The sequence below is a fragment of the Ambystoma mexicanum genome, chromosome 7q (assembly GCF_040938575.1).
Source record: "Ambystoma mexicanum isolate Mex_15411 chromosome 7q, UKY_AmexF1_1, whole genome shotgun sequence".
In the NCBI taxonomy this organism is placed as follows: Eukaryota; Metazoa; Chordata; class Amphibia; order Caudata; family Ambystomatidae; genus Ambystoma; species Ambystoma mexicanum.
The window spans coordinates 1,039,738,703-1,039,762,257 of record NC_090941.1 but is presented as its reverse complement, the minus strand read 5'-3'; the positions used below and the strand labels follow the sequence as shown (position 1 = coordinate 1,039,762,257).

General features: G+C 43.3%; 1 protein-coding gene across 1 annotated transcript in view; it reads right to left on the bottom strand.

The window, feature by feature from the left end:
- The window catches only part of LOC138528587 (uncharacterized), a 1,521,057-nt gene that overhangs the window by 1,202,102 nt on the left and 295,400 nt on the right, over positions 1-23,555 (bottom strand). The window contains exons 5-6 of the mRNA XM_069640364.1: positions 22,574-22,624; positions 5,662-5,689 (exon numbers count right to left, since the gene is read on the bottom strand). Coding sequence (XP_069496465.1) covers positions 5,662-5,689; positions 22,574-22,624 — 79 coding nt within the window. The remainder of the gene's footprint in view (positions 1-5,661; positions 5,690-22,573; positions 22,625-23,555) is intronic.

Here is a 23,555-nt window from a genome sequence, read left to right as displayed (position 1 = left end):
ACGATCCATGCCTCCAACTTACATTCACATACAACATTCATTCAAGCACATTCCCAACATGATCTGAACTGCACAGTCACCCGGCATTCATCAACAGACAACTCCCACTCATCATGGGCAGCAGGACAGGCAAATAAGGCACAACATGATGTATGTTGTATGTTATCAAGTGTTTCCCATTGCAGATGTGGCAGTTGTGGATCTGACTGGTATTTCCAAATCCTCCAAGCCCCTTTTAAAGCCATGGAATGGGCTGCAGCCTGGTATGTGACAGGGTCTCACAGGTTTGATCATATCTGACTGATACTGCATTCTCTTGATTGGCTTCCTGTGGAGGTAAGACCTCCCAATAAGTTGTCTTTCTTACCATATACAGTTATTAACGGTTAAAGGGCCAATCCTTTCACAGGTTTTTATGGAACCTTTTAAATATACATAGAATGTAGCTAATTTAATATGGCTTTGTACGTTTGTATTCCATAGCATGCCACCGCAGTTCACAGGGTTTGTGGATTATTTTTTTTATATTGTGCAACAGTTTATAATCAAACCCTACTTTTCATTTCTTTTTTGTTTACACACATGTTATCAATACAAAATTAAATATTCACACAAAATACTGACAACATTCATAAACATAAATTCCATAAAACATACATTTCATCTTTAAATAAATGATTATTCTAATCCGAGTTCAAAATCTCTTGAAAACATCTAATAGTTGTCAGTGAAAGAGAGACAGGCCCTCCTGCAAGTTTCTCATTCCAGAATTGTGTCGCTACATATAACCTTTTTCACTAAGAAACCCACTAAAATGTTCAAATCTTATCTGGAAGGTGTTTAGACACTTCGTTACTAGGTGTTCCAGCATCTCAATCACCCCTGTGTGTGGCAAAGCCTACATACACTTGTATCTCTGGGAATCCCCAGACTGGCCCCCTGGACCTCCACAAAAGGGCAAAGATTAAACCTCACTCTCATAAACGTCCGCCTCAATTTGGGCCAGGAGAACTTTTCAGTATAAGTCTCCACTTGTTGATAGGCCTTCTCTTTTCGTAATAGATCCGGATAAAGTAAGTGTTTTGTAATGGACGTTTTAGTGATGTTCCAATCTAGTTCCCATAGAGCTTTCTTTACCTTATGAGGGGAAACTAGCAAGGAGTCACTAGGTCTATTCACGCTACTCAGCTGGTTTGCGCATTAATCCACCCAGTGTGTCAGTAAGGAGGAATTGTTGTTTATCATCAACTCGTTTAGTTTAGTGAACATGGATATTTTAGGGGGGTGGGCAAAATCTTTCTGTATACTGATAGAGTTCTCCAGTTCATCTGAATAGAAATAGATAGAAGGCCAGGTTTGTACCTTACAATACAGACAGGGACACAGTTTGGCAATCTAAAACCTTTCGACAGATGAAGCCCTCAAGTTTTTTCCAATCAGAGTCCTTATAATTAAATATAATTTAGAAATACCACAAGGATGGAATTATGAAACATCCCCTTTTTGGCGAGAGATTAATCCAGAAGAAAACAGGCAAGAGAAGCCAAAAAAACACGATGAAATAACAACGAACAGAAAGTACCAATACATTACTTACATTATGTATATGGAACACAAGGGGCCATACACACCTTTTCCAAAGTGAACAACCGGAGTTGAATATAGAAAATGTAATATGTCTACAGGAGACGTGGTTAACTGAACCACCGGTGTGTGAAGGATTCCTCACATACACTAACCCTGCAACATCCAACATAGCAGGTAGACAGTCAGCAGGCCTCCTTACCTTAATCAGACAAGACGCGGCATTCGAACTGATTGAGTACCAAAATATTGGAAATTGGGCACAAAACACTTTATTGAAGACACAAACAAAGAAACAACAACTGAACCCCACCACGTCAATAAGTGACAAACACCTAAATATCACAAATGTCTACTGGAACCTGAGGAAATTTAATGAAGAAACAGTAATAGACTCTATATTGACCAAGATCGATAACATCGCACAGAAACATCAAGGTGTAGAATTCATTATATGCAGTGATTTTAATTTGCATCTATTTGATGGCAAAGGAGAAATAATAGAAGAACCTTTGCTAGAACATAGAGCCCAAAGATGGTCAAGAGAAACATGCAATAGAAACTTTGAACGATGGGATGCACTAAACACATTAACAAATAGACCAACACCTACATGGTCACGAGGGAAAACTAGGTCAATCATTGACTACATCAGCAAAGGAATCTCACAAACTAAAACCAAGGCCACGAATGTGTTTAGCGCACATAGCGATCACTACATACTTAAGCGCTCGTGGGAAAAGAACACTAACGAATGCTCGAAAATAAATATTCCCTCATTGACCCTGACAAACAGAATGAATCGTCTGAGGATACCACAAAGCAAACGAACAGATATCACAGACTCCTTAAAGAACTCAAAGAAAGATGATGTTAGCAACATCAATTATGGATGGTTATTGAACCAATTCAAACTAAAGCAGAGACAGAACAAACAACTACAGTCTGAAACAAAATACACATATAATAAAGTAATTGCGGAAAAGAAACATGAAAAGAAAATTGAAATTAAGAAAGCTAAAAAGGAATCCCCATGAACTAAAAAAAGAATTTTCGGCCAAGCAAAACAAAAATTAAAAATCTGGCTAAAAACTGCAAAAATGATGCAAGAACAAGAAAATGCTGAACGTATGATGAAGACTCTCAAAAACAGCAATACAAGACGCCTATGGGAACTACTGAAACAGGATAAAAACATAGGATGCGATGATAGTGGATGTCTCGGAAGAAGATTGGGTAAAGTATTTCACAGATCTTTATAAGGAAAGACCGACAGCTGGAAACAAAATCCCGCACCCCTCGGGAAAGACATGGAGTGTAAGCTACGATATGAAGAATTGACCAACACAATAAAAAAACTAAATGCATCAAGAGCCCCCTGGCCTGATGGCATGTGAAATGCAACATTAAAACAGAACCCAGAAATCTGGGCACAATTTTGCGACAAAATTATAGATCTGATCAATCGCACCAAAAGAATCCCGGATTCATGGAGATTAGCAACACTCATACCTATATACAAACAAAGATCATCCAAAGATCCAATGAATTACCGACCATTGGCACTCTTGGATCCCCTGGGGAAAATTTTCACTAACCTGCTACTCACAAGACTAAATATGTGTGCAAAACAAAATAACCATCTCGCAGTTCGATAGACAGGATTTGTACGCAACGTTGGCACAAATGCAAATTTGACAATTCTAAACTTGATGAAGCATGAAGCAGAAAGAACCAAAACGGACATAATTGTAGCATATGTCGATCTGAGCCTTGCCTACGGCAAAATCAACTGAGACTTGCTTTGGACCAAACTTGAGCAATGGAGATGTCCCTGTGATATGCTGGAGCCTATAAAACTCTTGTATACTAACACCAAAATACAATTAAGAATAACAGCAGAAGGCATCATAACTAACCAAATTAACACCTGGCACGGGCTAAAGCAAGGATGTCCGTTGTCAGCAGCTCTGTTCAGCCTATTTACATCGGACTTCAAAGAGTCGATAAATGTACCAAACATTAACCCTCGGAAACTAAACGCAACTGCAGTGCCATGTTTGATCTATGCAGATGATATTATTCTGCTGGCAAAATACTGTGTGGATTCCAAACGGCACTCAGCAAAACGCAAAAATACATGGAAAAAAACAAACTTACAATAAACATCAAGAAGACAAAAATCATGGCCCTAACATATAGAAAGCAAAAAGGGAAAAAAGTGTTTTCATACTATTTACAACCGGAAAAATGGATACAGGTTACTACGTACAAGTATCTAGGAATATGGATTAATCAATCATCCACAGAAATTCCATGGGCTCAACATTTGAAATCCAAAACCAAAGCACTTGCACGACAGGGTCTGGTGATTCATAAGAAATTCGGAAAATTCTCGCTAAAGCCGGTAGTAACCTTTTATAAACAAAAGGTTACTGCAATACTTGCGTATGGGGCAGAAGCAATGATCAATCTGGATAGATCAATATGGACAAAGCTGGAGGCGATTTACTGGCGGAAAGTACTAGGCCTCCTCAAAATATACCGATGGCCCGAATACGATATGAGCTGGGCCTTCAATCGCTGGAATCAATAATAGAATGGAAAACATTGGATTTATTCAGAAAATTGAATAGCGAAGAGAAGATTCCGGCCTTAGAAATTCTAAGAACAACAGAGTTACAAGTGAACGATACAGCACTAAAAAAAATGGAAGGAAGCGTCAATGAGCATATGTAATGGAAAGGGAATAACACTGGAGACTCTAACACGAATGCCACAAATTGCAAAAAAAAAGCTTAGTCGACTTGATTGGATAACGACACAAGAAATGAAAGACCGATATAAATTGAACTTAAAGTGCAATGTAGAGTCACGTGCACTTAACCAACTCCCCCATTACCTCAATTTATACCCCGATCGAAGAATTCGAGACAAGTTCTTAAGATTGAGATTAAATTTACTCCCCACAAGAGAAGTGCGGGGAAAATGGACTTTAAACAAAAATGCGAACAGCGACTGCAAATTCTGTCTAACGTTGGGGAAAACAGAAACCCTTTACCATGTAATAATGGAATGCGAAGCACTCAATCAAAAAAAGTCTGTTATATAGTGACAAATACCAAAGTGCACCCGTCGAAATGGAAACAGAGGAACGATGGAGTCAAATCCTCATGGGAAATAATAGAAAGATGGTTGCGGCGATCATACATTTCTGGGAAACTATAACCTCAGGAAACGACAGCAGCAGTCAGGAGCACGAAAATTAAAGATTTTAATATGTGAAATAAACAATTCGAATGATTCATAAATGTAAGGTATAAGATGTAAACCAAATGCATTTTTAAATAAAAAAATAATAAATAGAATTGATTAACTGTCCATTGGTCGCCCGTTAATTTTCAAGCAAAACTAAGCTTATGTCACATCATTTTTTTTTTTGGGGGGATTAATGATCAAATCTAAGTTCTGTATGTAGAGGCAGAGTTGCTTTGTTTGTTTAATTATACAATACATAAATCACACACATGCTCGTTTCTGACCATCATTCCTCTCTATTTAAGGGGCCATCCTGCCTTTTTAATAGGAGTTTTATAAAGCACCACACATGGCATTTCGGCCACCTAGGTCATAATGACTCCCGCCGTGTGTCTCAGTGACTTCCATGCGCTTCATTCTAATTCACCAATGGCCACTCATCTCCCAGACTGATGCCTGTGACAGCACAGTCATCACGGATCTCCATCTCACAGGTAATAAAGCATGCATTCTTGGTTGATAAGGCTTCCAAGTCACCAGTAACAGAAGTCTGCCTTCTCTCTCTTGTGAACCTTGCCTCAGAAATGATAATTATGTGTCAGCTTGTTAAAGGATGGTTTGCATTTCAAATACTTTTCATGGGTCCAGGTTGTCATAAAGGGACCACTGACCTGTCTATATAATTGCGCAGCCACTCTTCCAGACTTCACCCCACCATAGGTATCCTCTATGTGCACCTCCATCCCACACAAACACACCTCTCAGTGCCCTTTGCCTGCTGCATTATAACATAAACAAGTAAGGCCACATTACCATTACCTCTAATTCTTGCTTTCAGCCGGGATGCCTGTCAAAAGAGATGCCACAACATGTCATGTACATCTTTGGAAGCACTTCATATACAAGCACACTTTATGGATGGTTGAGTATAAAATCTAATTAGTGTTTTTTGATAAACTCACACAATGGTGTGCGTTCCATTCTTAAATATGGCTGGCTGAACCTCATCATCCTTCACTTGAGTCTTAGGCTTTGGTTTCAGATGAGCTTTTATGAGTCAAACCTCAATGAGCTGACCAGTGAGGGTATTCAAACCAGTTTGATTCACCTAATTTGTGGTTTCAACAAGGTTAAGCTAAAGGCAGTAACCACTGTTTGAATCAGGTTGAAATAGCTTGAAATTGAACTAAGGTCTAACGTTTGAATATACTAAAACAAAAACCCCAAATGAAACCAAAACAGAATGACAAAGGAATATAATGAAAACAGACAAAACTACTAACTGCTGGATCTGGGTCAAGCTAACAGGTACCCAATCAATGCAAAGTGTTTTCATCTTTCAGATAATTTTAACTTTAATCTTCAACTGATTGGAAACACTTGAACTGTTTATACATGTTTGCTTGAGTCAGATTTGATCCAGTTCAGCCATCCATAATATAAACTTCTTGTTTACGAAAGATCCATTCAATTCTTTCCAGACCTGAGTTACCCAAAGCTCCTATTGGGTCATTGTATCTCTCCAGCTCTGAAATCTCTTCACTGGCTCCCCCGTGGCTGCAAGGATCAACTTCAAGACCCTCTGCATTGTCCACAAGGCTTTCTGGGGCCTGGGACCACTCTACCTCCAACTTTGTTTTCCAAAACATCTTCCTTCTCGAGCTCTCTGCTCATCCACCTCCAGCTCTCTGAGGGTCAGACACTTCTCCAAGCAGAGAGTTGGGGGAAGATCTATCTCCTTGGCTGGGGCATCCCTTCCTCTCTCAAACTTGAGTAGAACCACTTCTGGTTCTGGAAGCAACTCAAGACCTTCCTTTTCACTTCCGCTTTGTCTCTTCCTCTCCCTTGCTGATACACCTGACTGCTCTGCGCACTGGTCACCTGGTCACCCTCTGAACCCAGGACAGGCTCCTGCATGTCCAGTTGCCCTCGCACTGCCTCCGGGCTCCCCAGCATTTAAGGGTCTGTAACTGCAACCCTACAGTTCATTCTCTCTGCACTTATGAGCCACCCGCTGGCTGCACTTGTTAGTTAACTATACTTCCCTCTTCCGCTCCCCCTGGCACTTTTACCCTTCCCTCTTCCCCGCACTTAGGCGATCTGAATGACACAAGGCCTAATAGGATCATTATTTTTTTGTCCTCCCTTTTTCCCCCTCCTGGTCTTGTTGCCCCTAGAAGAACAAGTTACTTACCCATGGTAACGTTCTTTCGACTGGATGTTCCTGTTCACATTTAATTCAGCCATAGTAGTCTTAACTTCAACCATGTCCATGGCCACCTCAATTTGTACAAATCCTGAATACTTGGATTCTCCTCATCCATTTCTGCAATCTGTTTCTGTTTTTTAGAAGTAGGATTTTCAGGTTCCAGGATCTTTTTCTAGGAATTCATATCAGCATTAAATGGCTCCAGGGAGGAGGCCAGGAGCTGAGGGCTTAAGCTGCTTCCACCTTGGCCACCATTCCAGAGTCCCGTAATTCCAATAATGTAAAGACAGTGGCACAACGTAACGTGGGCATAGATTCAACTACTGCCTCCCTACCACTTGGCCCTTCACAGATGGGTTTGGGAAAGGGTCTTGAGGCTCTTTCTAATGCAAAGGAAAACTCTTTTCACCAAAGACTTGCGCCACAGAAGTACGGGGGGAATTTATTAGACCCCCACAAGTGGAAGCCCAATAGCAGGCACCATTCCCTAGCAAAAGACAACACTGTACAGCTTCCTTGTTGGACGAGGATCTTTTGTTGCACTTAGCAGCCTCACAGGGCGAACAGCAGACGCAAGGAGAGGCGCAATTTGACGCAAAACTGATTTCAGAATTTGCTAATACTATGGTCCTCATTACGACCCCGGCGCTAAACCATGGTGCTATTAGCACCATGGTCCATGCCGGGGTCCGCCATGGTGAATGGCGGAATTACCGCCCTATTCCAAGGTTGGCGGGGCGGTAATTCCCCATTCACCATGGGCCCTTACCCATTCCCATTTTTGCCCCATAGGGCTCAATGGGAATGGGGAAGGCACTAAGTACAGTGCCGCAAATTGCGGCACCGTACTTAGCACCAAGGTCCCTTTGCGGCACCCTACTTTAACGCCTGCTAAGAGCAGGCGTTAAGGTCGGGTCCCGCAAAGGGAACTCGTAATGAGGCGTTAAGGGTTTAACGGCGCTGACACCTTTTACGGCACCGTTAAACCCTTAACGCCAGGGTCGTAATGAGGCCCTATGTCTCCTTTCATGAAATTAATTGAGACTCAGAATGAACAACTTCGAGACAATACCACAGTACTCGCCATGATGCATTCAACGTTAATTTTTGTTGAAGGGTTCATTTCAGCTCTGCAGTCCAACTTGGACAAAAACACTGATCAAATTACACAAATCTTTAAGAGCATATTGGACCCCATCATTCTCCAAAAAGAAAAAAGGCGAGCTGACAGGCTAAGCTGTAACTCATCGTCAATAAATGGCCAAATAGACCCCATGCGTATTGAGGACCCGGTCTCTCCTACCTTAAAATACCCATCATCTCCAACTATGCCTGTAAGCGAGGTCTCAGCAGTAGCGGCAACAAAAGATGCATCGACGGCCACTGACAAGGACTGGGTGACCGGACCAAATATGGAGAACACAGATCCTGATCTCAACAGGGCAAAGGCCTGTACTCAGCCTCTGCCAGTTAACAAGAAGTCTGGTCTCCAAACTGCGCTACTTAAAACCTACGACATGTTCAAAGTCCAAAACAAAGGTTCAAGGAATGTGTATAGTCCAGACATGGTCCTCAATAAAAAGGGAACCAACACTTACCTGAAGAAACAACTACCCTCAGAACTAAAGGCTTTGGAGAATATTGCAGCCATAGACCCGGATCAAAAGAGTGTTCGTAGGAAGTGCAGGCAAAACAAATTCAACCTGAGGAGAAACATACAAATCTCAGGAAAAGGGGCAGATGCATCTAGGTCATTGTCAAACACAAAAGGACCTCCACTTCAAACCGAGATGGACCAAGATAAAGCCAGTGAAGAGGAATTTGAATACGATTCATCTGTCAGTGACACAGACAACGACCTGATGAATCTGTGCACTTACTCGGAAACCACAGGTTCAAGGGGTAACGAGTCTAACAAATACCAGCAGAAGGACAATAGTGGCCCACCCCAAAGGGGCCTGGCAAACCAAAGTGACACACCCAAGGCTCCCAACCATGTGCAAGAGGAAAACACTGGGGAGAATTCCAACAGGTGTGGGGAATCGGGACCCCTGGCAGCGACAGTGAAAAAGGCCAAGACAAATCCCAAATGGAGGTCTAAACTAAACAACAATGTGGAAACTTTGGATTACTCGTCGGACTCAGGGGAAGAAAATTCTCATACTGAACGTGAAACACATTTTTTGACAATGGAGCAGAAGAGAACCATGGCAGCCCAGAGGAAATCGACGGAGGTGGAGGACAATTACTCAAGCAAGTTCCTAGGGAGTTTCAGCAAGACGGCAGGAGTCGCTACAAAGGCAAAACAAGTCACAACAAAAGATACTAGCAACTCCTTGCAATTCAAAGTATTTAAATTATCCCTGGCAAGAACCCTAGGATTTTCGGACAACTTAATCATGAACAGAAACAATATAATGAGGCTTTTGCGAAGCATACAGGCTTTGGACCAAGTCAATTCAAAGGACATTGACCTAATTGAATTTCCAAGTGAGTCAAGTTTTGACAATGTGATTTTGAACATAACATCACAAAACATTAAAAATGTACTCATTAAAGAAGGGACAAAACTGAGCTCCCACGGCTTTACATTGACGGAACTGGACAACCAAATCATAAGTAAAAGCGAAATTCCTTATCAGTCTCTGGGAGAGAGCAAAAAGGCTGTCCCCCAAGTAAAGTCTGTGGTCCCGAAACCTACAGGAAATAGCTACAAAGTGGGAACAGACGACCTTAAAATTGGCTTCCAAATGGGTAGCAGGCGGGTTACCTTGAAGAAAACGGTGGGTCAAAAGGTCGACAGTGACGAAGATTGGAGTTGGCTAGCTGGAGCATTGGCAGGTCCACTATAAAGCCAGAACACGAGCAACACTATCCCCTGTAGGACCAGGAAAATAGTTTGTTGGAATACTACGGGTTTTGCACACTTGTTTGGCCGGAGTGAAACAAACTTAACAAAATACGACCTCATCTATCTCCAGGAGACCTGGTTAAGGGAGACACCTGCTTTGGAAGGTTATGAAGTACACATAAACCCAGCAACAAAGGGGGAAAAAGGTCATCCTTGGGCTGGACTGCTAACAGTCATAAAAAAATCGAGTGGCCTAAATGTAACTAGTTCCACAAACATAAGTACTGAAATCCAATTCACTGTAGCACAAGTAGCACAAACTACTTTTCCCCATCGGGAATCAAAGAACCAGACGCTCCTAATTTGAAATATATACTGGAGAAATTGCCCAGGGTCGAAGCAAAACACTAAAAATACCTTGTTAAGTGAAATTGATGAGGCATGGTCAACTTGGCCAAATCTGGCGATACTTCTCTGTGGAGACTTCAATATGGAGTGTTTCGACAAACAAGGTGTTAAAATAGAAGTGCTTCCAATAGGCGCTCCAGGGAATGTAAGAAGGGGTCTGGACTTGGAAGAGGAATTAACAGAGAGAAACATTCACATGGTTAACAGTAACCCCAAGGGAGACAAACCAGCGGCTGGAACATGGAAGCAGGAGACTCAAACAAGTACTATCGATTACATTTTTGCCACAGAAGACCTATTAGCAAAATTGATCTCACTACAAGTTCTACCAACGGATTTAAGCGATCACAAACTCCTTGAGCTCGAATGTGTTGATTGTGCAACCGGTAACACATTGAAGGGCTATCATCAAGAAGATCAGATCCTCAAGGTCACATCGGGAGGAAATCGCCTTCGGATAAACAAAAGAAACCTGTCCTTTGTAACAACATCCCTGCTGGCCTTGAATTCAGATCCACACTGTACCAGAGGAGGCATACATCAATACCCAGACTTTTTATTGGCTTTTCGAGAAAAGCAGGTTGCTTCTAAAAGGTCTGTCTTCTTACCTAAGTACGTCTATAACGAACAGATCGCTGAAAGAAAGAGAGAGGTAAATAGACTTGGGAGATTGGTGAAAAAATATAAAACTATTCACAATCTAACTTTGTTTAAAAAAGCTAAAAACAACTTTAAGAACTGGTTATATCAACATAATCAACTAGTCATCCAGCAAGAAGGTGAAAGAATGCTGCAGCTTGCCACTCAGAAAAACACAGCAAGAGTGTGGAAGTTAATTAACGAACTGAATACCCCAGAGGGCTCATAAACTACAAACTCAATGTCTGCGCAGGTGTGGGAGGAGCACTTCAAATGCTTATACGCATCGAAAGCGGGGGGAGAAAATCGAGTTACTAACACACACAGATGCTCCATGGGACTTTAAATTTGACCATCAAGAATACTCGACCTCATACAAAACTCAAATGCGTCGAGGGCGGCTGGCCCGGATGGGCTGACCAATGAAATTTTGAAGAAAGATCCCGCTAGGTGGGCAACATTTATGTTAAAATTATTTACAACTGTGGTAAGGGCGAAGAAAATTCCATCATCTTGGACCCATTCCATACTTGTTCCCATATTTAGGAGGGGTGATAGGGCCAATCATTGCAACTACAGACGCATCACCCTTCTTGATGTGGTGGGCAAGATATTTGCGGCAATCATCCTGCAGCACCTCAACGAATGGAGTGCAAAGTCCAACCATCCGGACCAGTGGCAGTCCGGCTTCCGAAAAGGGATAGGTACTAATCTAAACATCTTTATTATAAATACACTCAAGTGTCTGGCCCACCAGAAAAGGATACGGGCAATTTACATTGCATCGTTCGACCTGGAACAAGCTTTCGATTCAGTTGACCGTAGAATTCTGTAGCACAAATTGAAGAAATGGGGTTGTTCCCAAGCCTTGAGAGAACCTATGGAAGAACTTGACAGGGATACCACTTTATAAATCAGGCTGGACAGAAATGGTCTATTGTCTGATGAAATTCCCTCAGAAAACGGGATAAAGCAGGGCTGTCGTTTGGCACCAGCAGTTTTTTGCCTTTTTATATCTGACATGGCCGAAGCTTTTATAAAAACCAGATCCTTTCCACCGAAAATTTCCGGCAACTCTGTGGGACGTCTACTATTTGTGGATGATTTGTTACTGCTCGATCAGACGGAAATCGGGTTTCAGAGACAACTGACGGACTTGTCGCACTACATCCACAAAAATGCACTAAAGATAAAAGCTAAAAAATCCAAAATACTGATTTTGGGAGACAATGGCAGGGCCAGGAAGCGGAAGAAATGGACCTGGTCACTAAATGGGGAAAAATACCAGTCGTTGGTTCAATGCTGTACCTGAGGATAACTCTAAATAACAGCTTGAGCGATGCTGCAGGAATAGCACACCTGAGAAGCAAAGCCAAAAACTTAGCATCCCAAGCTCTGCTCATCAAAAGGTGCTACTGTAAATTTTCCTTGGTACCAATTCTGGATTTTTACAAACTAAAAGCAGTGCCAATACTTACCTACGCTGCTGAAGCTAATCTCTTTATGGAACCCAAATATTGGAACCGTTTGGAAAGCCTTTTTTGGAAGAGGGTCTTGGCTCTGCCGAACTCAATACCTATTGAACGGGTTCGGAGGGAATTGGGCTTGACTTCCCTATACACCCTGATGGAATGGAAGTCACTATCTTTCATGAGGAAATGTCTTCAACCACCAGGAGTGAGTGGCTTTTCTATCATCAAGGAGGCTATAGAAGGGAAGCAGGTTGCAATTCTAAAGTCCTGACACGAGTCCTGTTTTTCAATACTGTCCAACATCGCCCTCTCAGGAAAGATACTTATCGAAAATCCAATGAGGGTGAAGTACAAACTACTGGACCTGGACTGGATCCGGACCGAGCAGAAAGTGAAATCTTACAAACTGTATGTTGATGAACCAGAGGAACACTACAGAAGAGGATTTGTGATGTGCTATTTGGCCAGATTTCCCTCACAATTGGAGCGGCAAAACTCCTTAAGACTTCGTTTGAGCCTCTATCCAACACGGGAGGTCATAGCAATGAGATCAAAGGCCAAGAAGAGAGAATTTTGAACTGTCGATTGTGCAATTAATGTACTGAGACCTTACAGCACCTAATACTAGTGTGCGAGCCCCTAAATTCTATAAGAAATAAACTCCTGGGGAGATTCATCGAGGAATCAACAATGAAATTGCAGGAGGATTGGTGGGCTTGCATAAGATGGGGTGGTCGGCTTTCTCTATCACTAGCCGTACTCCAGTTGGTTAGGAGAATCTTCTTTATCATGGAGGACATCGAAAATCCAACGACTGGATGAAATACATTTTTAAAAACCTTTTTTTCTCCTTTTGGACCTTTGAGGAGTACAAGGACCTTTTATGTTTTATGTTTTCTGCTTTTTCTGTTGTGTTTTTTATCTGAACGTATTTGAACGTAATTAATGTATGTTTGTATATTGTTGCATCTAAGGTTTAATTAAAACTAAGTGATGTGTAATAATAAAAAATAAAAATAAATTGCCATACCAATTTATGGCCTGTGTAACCTACAAAAGGTTGGTCAATGTGTCTTATTTTAGAAATCCTGTAGATGTAAAACTATTAGTGCACGCCTTGGATCAAGGCTGTGTTATCTCTCCTCTTCCTTTCTAGGATGAGGAGGAGGACAAAATGAAGGTAGAATTATCTTCTGAATTAAATGGAACTCAGACACAATCTTAGGCAAGAAGGTTGGTTTCACCTTAAGGATACTTATCCTTATAGAAGATTGTATAAGGAGGCTTGCAGGACAAGGCCTGAAGTTCACTCACTCTTCGGGCTGATGCAATGGGCACTAACAGGATGGGCTTTAAGGTTAATAACCTTAAAGGACAGGTAGGGATATGATCATTAGGAGCACACATTAGAAATCTCAATACTAGGTTGAGGTCCCAAGTTGGGACTTGGAATGGGACTTGGGGAAATGTATTTGTCAGTCCTCCTAAGAATCGTATCACTGTTCGATGACTTAGACAATCTGGGTGTCACCTACACTAACTATGCAGATGACTCCCAGATTCTCATAACTCTATCAGTCATGACTCTGACTTGGCCTTGGTGAATAAAATCTATTTCATCATTCAGACTTGGATGGCTGTACTCCTGCTTTTGGGAGCATCCGCTAGACTTAACAAACAGTAATCAGTTCCAATCATTTAACATTGACGGCATTGATATTAAAAGGTTTAGGTCAATTGTACTGAAAATAAATGGTTGCAACGAGCAAAAGTTCTAAAAATGCTACCACCAAATGTTCGAACACCAAAAGTTCGAACCTTTGGTGGTCGCATTGTAAAAAAAACGGGGGCTGCGGGGGTGTCCTTCGCATCGCCCCGCTCACTATACTTTATGGTATAGGGAGCGGGGGCTGCAGGGGACAACCCTGCAGCCTTCCGTTTAAAAAAAAAAAACGGGGGCTGCGGGTGTGTCCTCCGCATCGCCCTGCTCACTATACTTTATGCTATAGTGAGCGGTCCCAGCCTTCTGTTCAAAAAGAAAAAAAAAAAGAAAAGAAAAGGACCCTGCAGTGCCGGTTCCCGATCACGGAAGTGAAAGGGGAACCCAGCGTGAAGATGAAGGTAAGTGGGGTTTGTTTATGTTGAGGGTGTGGGTGGGGAGGTGTTATGGGTGTGTTGTGTGTGTGGGTGTGAGAATGTATGTGTGTTCGCATGAGAAAGGTGCAAACCTTTGGTAGTTTGCATCTTTCTCATGCGAACGATTTGCCCACGGTAGTTTCAGCCACGGGCAAATCACTTGGATTCACATTAAAGTGGCTAAGGAAGTAAAAACGTTGGGCTTTCCCTTAGACTCAGCTCTGAATCTACACAGGCAAGTCAACGCCACAGCATTAGCAACTGCATATGCATGCAAGCTAATCCATGCTTGTAAACCATTCTTATCTAAATCCAGTTGCATTACCCTAGCGAGAGCGTTAATTCTTTCGAAGCTTGATTACTGCAACATACTCTATTTTGGTTCTAGTAAATACAATATTAATAAACTCCAAATCCTTCAGAATAATGCTCTAAGAACGGTGCTGAGCATTCCCAGAAGACAACACATATCGGAGGCCAGACGCAACCATAATTGTTATTCAATTAATGACAAGATATAATTCAAAGTATCTCCCTTACCCACAAATGCCTAAATAATTCGTCCCCTAAATACCTCATGGATACAAATGTCAAAAACACATCAAAACGCCCTACCAGAACCCTTCATTCCTATTTTCTGAAGATCCCAGATACAAACTTAAAAAAGTAGGGGGAAGTAGCATTCCTGTCATGGCAGCTCAGTTATGGAATTCTTTGCCCACCACCTTAAGAGCTGACGTCTTTCAGCTTTAGAAACACAACTAAAGGTTGGCTCCTTGCCCAGGATGTATAACTGGCACTAGGCGGTCACCTCTGCTACTTGCCGGAACAGTATGATGCTTGCATGTCATGTAAAATTGATTCATGTATATATGTGATGTGTAGGAGGGTTAAACCTTTGGGTATATTAATGTATTGCAATCTACTATGTACCTGCTCCTACGCAATTTGTAATGTGTAACTTGTAAGTAACCTGTAATGCGCCCAGACACCTCTGGGTGTGGAGCGCTATATAAATAAATATACAAACAAGGGGAATCTTGAAGAAAGATACCTCTTCAGAGGGGCACTTAAAAATGGAGAGCGCTGCAAGATACCGCTTGATTATACCAACCTGGAGCTCCAAGTTGGGCAGGTGTAATAAGAATGATTACACCATAGGTGTACTGCATGTAAACGGATCTTCTCTCTCTCTCTCTCTCTCTCTCTCTCTCTCTCTCTGTCTCTCTCTGTCTCAACCTCAAAACGGTGAAGATCTATTGAAGTACTTCCTGAGCTAGTTCCCACTCGTGGGAGACTGTGCTGTTCCTGCTCAGAGCATCCGCCGTCGTGTTCTCCTCTCCGGCTAATTAAACTGCTGAATGGGAGATACCTTCTTGAACTGCCCAGAACCAAAGCTGCATTGCCTCTCTGCACAGTGGTAGTGATCCTACACCTCCTCTCTTGTTGAGGTAGTACATGGCCACCATGTTGTCCGTCATTAACAGGACATTCTTACATTCTTCTCCCACACAGAGGGCGGAAAGGTCTTCAGCGTTAGTCTTATTGCCCTCAGCTCCAATAGGTTGATATGTAGTTTGTACTCCGATGGAGACCATTGACCACTGATTGTCGGCCCATTGGTATGTGCTCCCCACCCTGTGAGTGAGGTGTCCATTACTACCTTTATCTCCGGCCATGGTTGCCAAAAGGGTTCTCCCTTCAAAATGTCCTCGCAGGCCCACCACAGGAGATCCTGTGTGACTCTGTATGGAACCTGAAGGAGATCTGACATCCTGCCTGAAAATTGAGACCATTGAGTCCTGAGAGTCCACTGGAGAGATCTCATTCTTAGGCGCGCCTCTGGCACCAGAAAAATGAATAGGAGCTTTTGAGATGGTATCATGGGAGACTTCTAGAAGTTGATGGACAAGCTCAGTCTGTGAAGGGAGTGACGGGTGGAGCTGAGATGTTCCAGGGTCTGTTCGGGGGAACGTGCCCTGATCAGCCAATTGTCCAGATATGGGTAGACGTAAATCCCCCCTCTCCTGAGACTCGCTGCAACTACTGACATTAACTTAGTGAAAACCCTCGGGGCGGAAGTCAGCCCAAATGGCAGAACTCGAAACTGATAATGAGAACCGCCAATGGCGAACCTCACGTACCTTCTGTGATTGTAACAGATTGGCACATGAAAGTAAGCATCCAATGGTCCAATGATACCATCCAGTCCTGAAGCTGGAGGGCCTGAATGATCTGAGGAAGGGTAACCACCTTGGACTTGTCCTTCCAGAGGAACTTGTTCAAGTCTCTTAAGTGCAAGATGGATCTCAATCCTCCGTCCTTTTTTTGGAATTAGAAAGTATGGGGAGTACCAACCCTTGCTTCTCTCCGCTACAAGCACTGGTTCTATAGCACCTTTCTCTAGCAGGGTTAATATTTCCTGCATAAGGAGCAGATCTGGAACTTTGAAAGAGCTTTTCCCCGATGGATGACTCTGAGGCTTTTTTAGAAAGGGAAGGCAGTAACCCTGGGCAACTGTTTCAAATTCCCACGCATATAAAGTAATGCCTCGCCATTCTTTCAGATGCAGTAACAGTCTGCCTCCAACTGGGGTCTTGTGAACTAAGACCTCAGAGAGGTTTAGAGGTGGCTGGAGCAGTGGTTGATGGTAAAGCCGCCGCTGCCTGGGCGGTTCTAGTACCTCTTCCCTGTCCACCACAGTGAAATCTTTTCTGACCTATTTGATTGGACAGTCCTCTCCCCCTTCTAACTGAGGAGTAAACGTGAAAAGGACCTACCCCTCCAAGGTATGCAAGTGGGGCGGTTCTGTGTCTGTCTAATAGCAGCACCAAGCGACTTTGCTGCCGCTTTAGAGGTCTGTAATTTATCTAGGCACTCATCAGCCTTGTTACCAAATAAATGTGTACCATAAAAGGGCCTGTAAAGCAATCTGGACTGTACATCTGGAGCAAAACCAGACTTTCTTAACCAGGCAAACCTACGCACAACTGTACTAGCGGCCATGGACCTGCTGATGCTGTCAGCAGTGTCGAGACCTGTCTGGAGGGATTCGCACATTGCATCTTTCCCATCCCTGACTAGATTTAAAAATCTGTCCCTTTCCTCCCCTTCAGGGATATGATCAGCCGCCATTGCTACACATTGCTAATAGTGTGAGTGAATCTGGCCAACGTGCACGTAGCATTTGCTGACTTTAGGGCTATACTTCCCGCAGAGAAAACTTTCTTGGCCAAAGCGGTGTAACGCTTGTCATCTCTGTTTGGGGGAATAGTCGGGTAAGCGTTCTGTTTAGAGGTTGATGTGGAAGCTTGTACCACCAAAGCTTCAGGAGTGGGATGCTTTGTCAAATAACTGGGGCCACTACTGAATGTCCTGTATTTAGATGTCAATTGTCTATTCACTGCCGGAATTAATTCTTGCGTTTCCCAATTCGAACTCACTCTCCATTACAATGCCACATGAAAAGGAAGACTATGGTCCTCCTGGGGTCCCTTATCTAGGATGTCAGTCAGATCATCCTGTTAGTATATTGGTGTTGGTCTTTTTCCACCCCATATACTCTACCACCCTGGACATTAACTGTCTATAAGACTCTTCAGCGTAGTCAGTAGGGTCTGGTCTCCAACACTCTAATTCTGGTGATGTATCTAGTCCACTTGCATTCTGCAGGGACTCTTGTAAGTTTTTTAGTCTTGATTCCTCTGTAATCAAAGGCTCAGGGAGCCAGGTGTTCCATATTGGAGATCAAAAGGTTTTGAATCATCTGCTGAATGTTCTGCTTCCTCATAAATTGGAGAAAGTGACTCAAAAAAGTCCTTTCTTGGTAAAGGTGTATATATCTTTTCTGTGATCCTCGATGGCGACGCCAAAATCTTCGACACCATCAACGTTGAGGGCTTCGACACAGTCGACGTCGAGGGCTTTCAAAGCCTTCGACATTGAAGACTTGTCTAACACTTTCGGTGTCAATGACTTGTCTAACGCCTTTGGCGTCGAGGACCTGTCACAGTCCGATGAGGAGTCTTTCGGCACCAATGGTGTTGATGGCTTCTTAATCAAGGAAGATTTGTCTCAACTTGAGGGATCCTTCGACCGCTCTCGAGGAGATTTTTCTTTACCTTCTGGGCCCAAAGGCACACAGTATTTCCCATTATCTTTTTTCTTGTCGAGTTTTTTGATCTGGGCATGACTTTAATGAGTTTGAGGGGTTCAAGGCTGCATTTTCATAAACTTGCATCATCTTTATTCTGAACTTCTCCCACTCAGCTGGAGAGGCTGATTTAGACAGGCATATAACCCGTTCTGGCTAAGAACTCGATGTCAAAGACAGCGACCCCTGGGGCCTTTTACTCAATCATCGTGAAGAGGACGAGTGGTGAGAACCACTGCTTGATCTCGACTTCTTTGTCTTTTTACGTCGAGGAGAAACTTTTCTCAACTCGCCTGAAGACACTTTTTTTGATGGGGTCGAAGGGGATTTTGACCTATGCGCCGCTAATTTTCCTCTTCACTCTTTCAGGGCTTTCGCCGTCATTGATAGCCAGGCCTTACAGTCGAACGTAGTGTGAGAGGAACGAGGCACCACAGACACACCCGAGATGGGGGTCCGTAAGGGACATCTTAGCCCCACAATCTTGGCACTTCTTAAACCCCGATCTCGGAGTCAAAGACGCCAATGATGGCATTTTCAAAAATATATTCGAAGATTCTCGATATGGAACTGAAGCATACCGTATCCAAAGGGAACTTTTGCGGAAAAACAGAACTAAAGCCAACGGTCGCTGTGCATGCTTTATACCATCAATGACGTCGACATCGAGACGGAGGACTCCGAGGGACATCGAGTCGACCGACCTCGACGCACAGCGCCCTGTGCTGAAAAAAACCTGAAAATGGAAATATCATAGGATGAGGAATATGTGGGAGGACACAATCCATTTGGAACACTTGTGTACAGGCGTGTTATAAATGCCACATCCTATCATATCATATAATTGTTTTTCTCTTACTGAGACACAAGACAGCAAGGAAGAATCCTCACTTGAACAGGTACTCTTAAAACACATGTGTGGCTTTGTGTGGCTCTGTTCTCTCTTCAGCTTCTATTGGTTGGCCTTCAAGTTTCCGGTTTCAAATATGGGTAACAACTTATCTTTACCATGCATTGCTATTTGAGAACTGTTGAAGAAAGTGTTTCCACTGTTTAAACAACCACAGAGAATCATAGCCAGGGGGTTCATGGGAAGCCTGAGAACCGGACGGGATCACAAGACATGCAAGTCAGACCCTAAGACTGGACGAGCTCAGGTCAGCAGGAGGTGCCTCATCTCCAAACATCATCCTTGGTGTGGGGCTATAATGAAGAAGTAGTCCACCATGAGCCATGCGATTACCACAGACCTAACCCTTCCCATGGGTGCCTGTGGTGTATCATGGGGTTTGAGGAGCCATGACCCAGGGAATTATGAAGGACATTATTGTGGCCCAAAGTCTCTGGAGGCCTGATCCAGGAGACTCTAAGTGGCATTGGGGTGACCCACGGTCTCAGGGAGCATAGAGTTATGTAAAGAATTCTGAATGGCCTTGAGAAGTGGTATCCTAACTGCAAACTGATGGGAAACCCTGAAGATCAAAGGCCATCGGCCTAAGGCGAAAGTAAAACTACATTTTGGCAATTCTTCTTACACCAATTTAGTGCTGAGACATATACACTTTTGTATCCATTATTACGCCAGTCCTCGTGTTTTAATGACCATAAACCTTGCTGTTTATAAACTGAACTCTGTCTGGTGTCCTTTATTCATCACTCAGGAACCAGTCTTTCATAACTATCTACTGAAATATATAGCGTCTACTTTATTTATCAGTGTTTTTTTTTACACACATGCTAACAAAGTATTACGAAATAAAAGCACATTTAATTTACTAGCACATTTTCTCTACTTACTTCACTCGCTATTAAACTAATGGTTTTACTTCATAACCACAACACTAAAACTTATATCGCTCTTACCGCTATGTGCTAATAGCCGTATGGACCTCAGTAAGGGATCATTATCACTTGAGATAATGATCCTTCTTCAAAGGGTAGGCCAATGTCCCGGGTTAAAGACGTCTTCCTCTGACTATAAGGTCATGTAAGTGGGTTCAAATCAAACGCTCTGCCTGGTAAGACATGGCAGGCCCTCATTACGAGTATGCCGGTCTGGGAAAAATGCTGGGAAAATGGCCGGCAATACCGTATCTGGCATTTTTCCCAGACTCTGAGTTTGCTGGTAGGGTCAGTGAACTGACGTGAGTTCAGTCCCCTACCGGAAAAAAATTGCCCCTATCACTGTCACCGTTACTACCGGTGCCGGTGATAAGGGCAAACCCATTCCATGGAGTCCTAAAGGACTCCATGGAATGGAAACTTACAACTGTTCCAGGCACCTGTAATATCCCGGTAACACCAGTATATGAGGCGCTGGTAGCGGTAAGGTGAGTCTGCCGGTAACCTCTGGGTTACCGGCAGACTTGTAATGAGGGCCTATGTGTCTTGAGTGTCAGGGCAATCATCTAGAGAAAGACTCAAAATATATCTCTTTCAAAACAGAAATAAATAGACAATGGCTGAAAATGAAACTATTAACAGATACATGTAGAAAGTGAGAGGTTAGAATCCCCCAACTGAAGCCGTCTGCAAAAACAAGTATTACTGCAAGGGGAACTATTGTATTCCCTCGTATCACTATGCATAGAACATCAGTATCACAACATTGTGTGATGGAGCTGACTAAACTATGCTTGCCCTACTAGTCCAGCTGGATGCATGCTATATTTGTTGAAAATATGAAACCAACAAAAATTACAGGTTAACTAATTAGATGGCAACTGCCAAATTTCCTTCTTATGGTGCCTATCATTAGTCAACATCAATTTGGTGGTATCAACCACAGAACTTTCATTGAGTTTGGTAGTGGGGGGGGGAGGGGGTCTTTCGTTTCAGAATCCAGAATGGGCAGTTTTTATTTTTTTTAATGTTTTATTTTATTGTAAATTTGTATGGCGCCTATAGACGCGTGTTTCCAGCTGCCACAAGACAAGAAGCAGGGGAGGGGGAACATGGGATTTCATACGAAAAACAGCGAGAAGAAAAAAGAGACGGTTATATTGGTCTTATGGCAATCCTACCGTGCAAGTGCTTGAGGAAAAGTGCTGGGGGGAGAGGGAGAAGTGCAAAAGTGGGGGGAAAAGTGGGGGAACCCCCACAGGGCGTGGGAGGTGCTGTACAGGCCAATGCAGCAAGTGCCAGGGGAGAGAGGGGTAAGGGGAGGAAGAGTGCAGGGGAGGCAAAGTTCTCTGGGCAGGTAGACTGGGTAGGGATAGTCTGGGAAAGGGAGCCCAAGGGCAAGTGCTGGCGAAGGATGCTGGTAGGGGGTGGTCTGTTTCCTGTATAACTCAGAAGGGACCAGGCACCAGTCACAGCGGCAGGAGAAGCGTTTAGCTTGGGAGGGGGAGATGGAAGGCTTAGGAGAAAAGGGAGGTCTTGAGAAGCTTCCGGAACTTAAGATCTGACTCAAGTCTGATGGGGAGAGGGAGGCTGTTCCAGAGAGAGGCGCCAGCCGAGGAGAGGGATCGACCTTCCACTCTCTGCTTGGAGAAACCTCTGACCTACAGAGAATTGGAGCCAGAGGACCAAAGGATTCTGGCTGTGCGGTGTTTAGGGACGGAAAGCTGGATGTAGAGAGGTCTCAGGCCCCAGACCGCCTTGTGGATGATGCAGAAGGTTTTGAATTTGATCCTTGCAATCACCAGGAGTCACTGGAGAGACTTTAGGGCTGGAGAGATCTATATCCCCACATTCTCCCCCATCTGCATAGTTAGATCCATGAGGGAACAAGGTAACATGTTAGTCGACTGCAGCTAAAAGGACACATACTGGACTACTAAGTCCCCTACAGGACTACATAATAAAAGTTTAAAAAGTAGAAGACCCGTAGGACGACGATGGACATAGGCTTATGGCCTCACCATGTTCTTTAGCTTGCGGTTCTCTTGTTGCGTCTCTTCAAAGTCCTTGAGCTGCAGAGGCAAAGAAGAAGAGAATTACTCATTGTTTGGGGAGCTGGTATGTCTCATGGACTGGGGAACAGATGGCAGGCTGCTTTTGTCACACATGCTGCAAACCTATGAATGTATTTTTTGTAAATGTGAACCCTTGCAATGGAATGGCACGCATCATATCACTGAGTATACCAAGACCTTTTCTGCAGATGCAAAACATGAGTCAATAAATGAAAGAAGGGATGAATCTACTGTTGGCTCCATGGCAGACACGTCCTTACATCACCATGCCTTTGCGCTTACTGCATTTACATCCACTTTGCTCATTTTTCAGGGAACAAGAAAAACAGATGTAAAAAAGCACAACAAAGATGAAAACGCACAGATGCAAATGCAGTGCATGGAAATTCATAGTGATAAAATGCAGTAGATGTAAAGACAGGGATACACTCTATGTTCCGTAAGCATTTGTGAATGTTTCTAAGTCAATTTACAGAAATGACTCCAGGACTGCTGTGGCAACTCTTTGATTTGGCCCAGCTGAGTGAAGCTGTTTCATGCTCCTTCAAACTGGCACACCAAAAAAACATTTTGCTTGAGGGTGTCACACAGTTATTTTTTTGCACATGCAATCTGAGCAATACCGATCATTGAGTGTGCAGATTGCACTGGTGCTGCCCAACGCAGATAGGCGACTAAATATGCTCCAGGTGGTGTAAACTGCATTACCGCCCACTTTTTAAATTAAACCAGAGTGTGTCTGGGGGTGTGATATAAATTATCATGTTGCAATGTGTCCCTGCTTCAAATGGGAGTACATCCAATTTGGGACCAAGCAAGCCTGGAGGAACAGGTACAACGTTTTTAAACAAGCATTGACAATGCCAACAGTTTGCGTAGGCATGTGAAAGGCACTTGCCAGGTACAGCAGTACTGGTATGAACTGGCC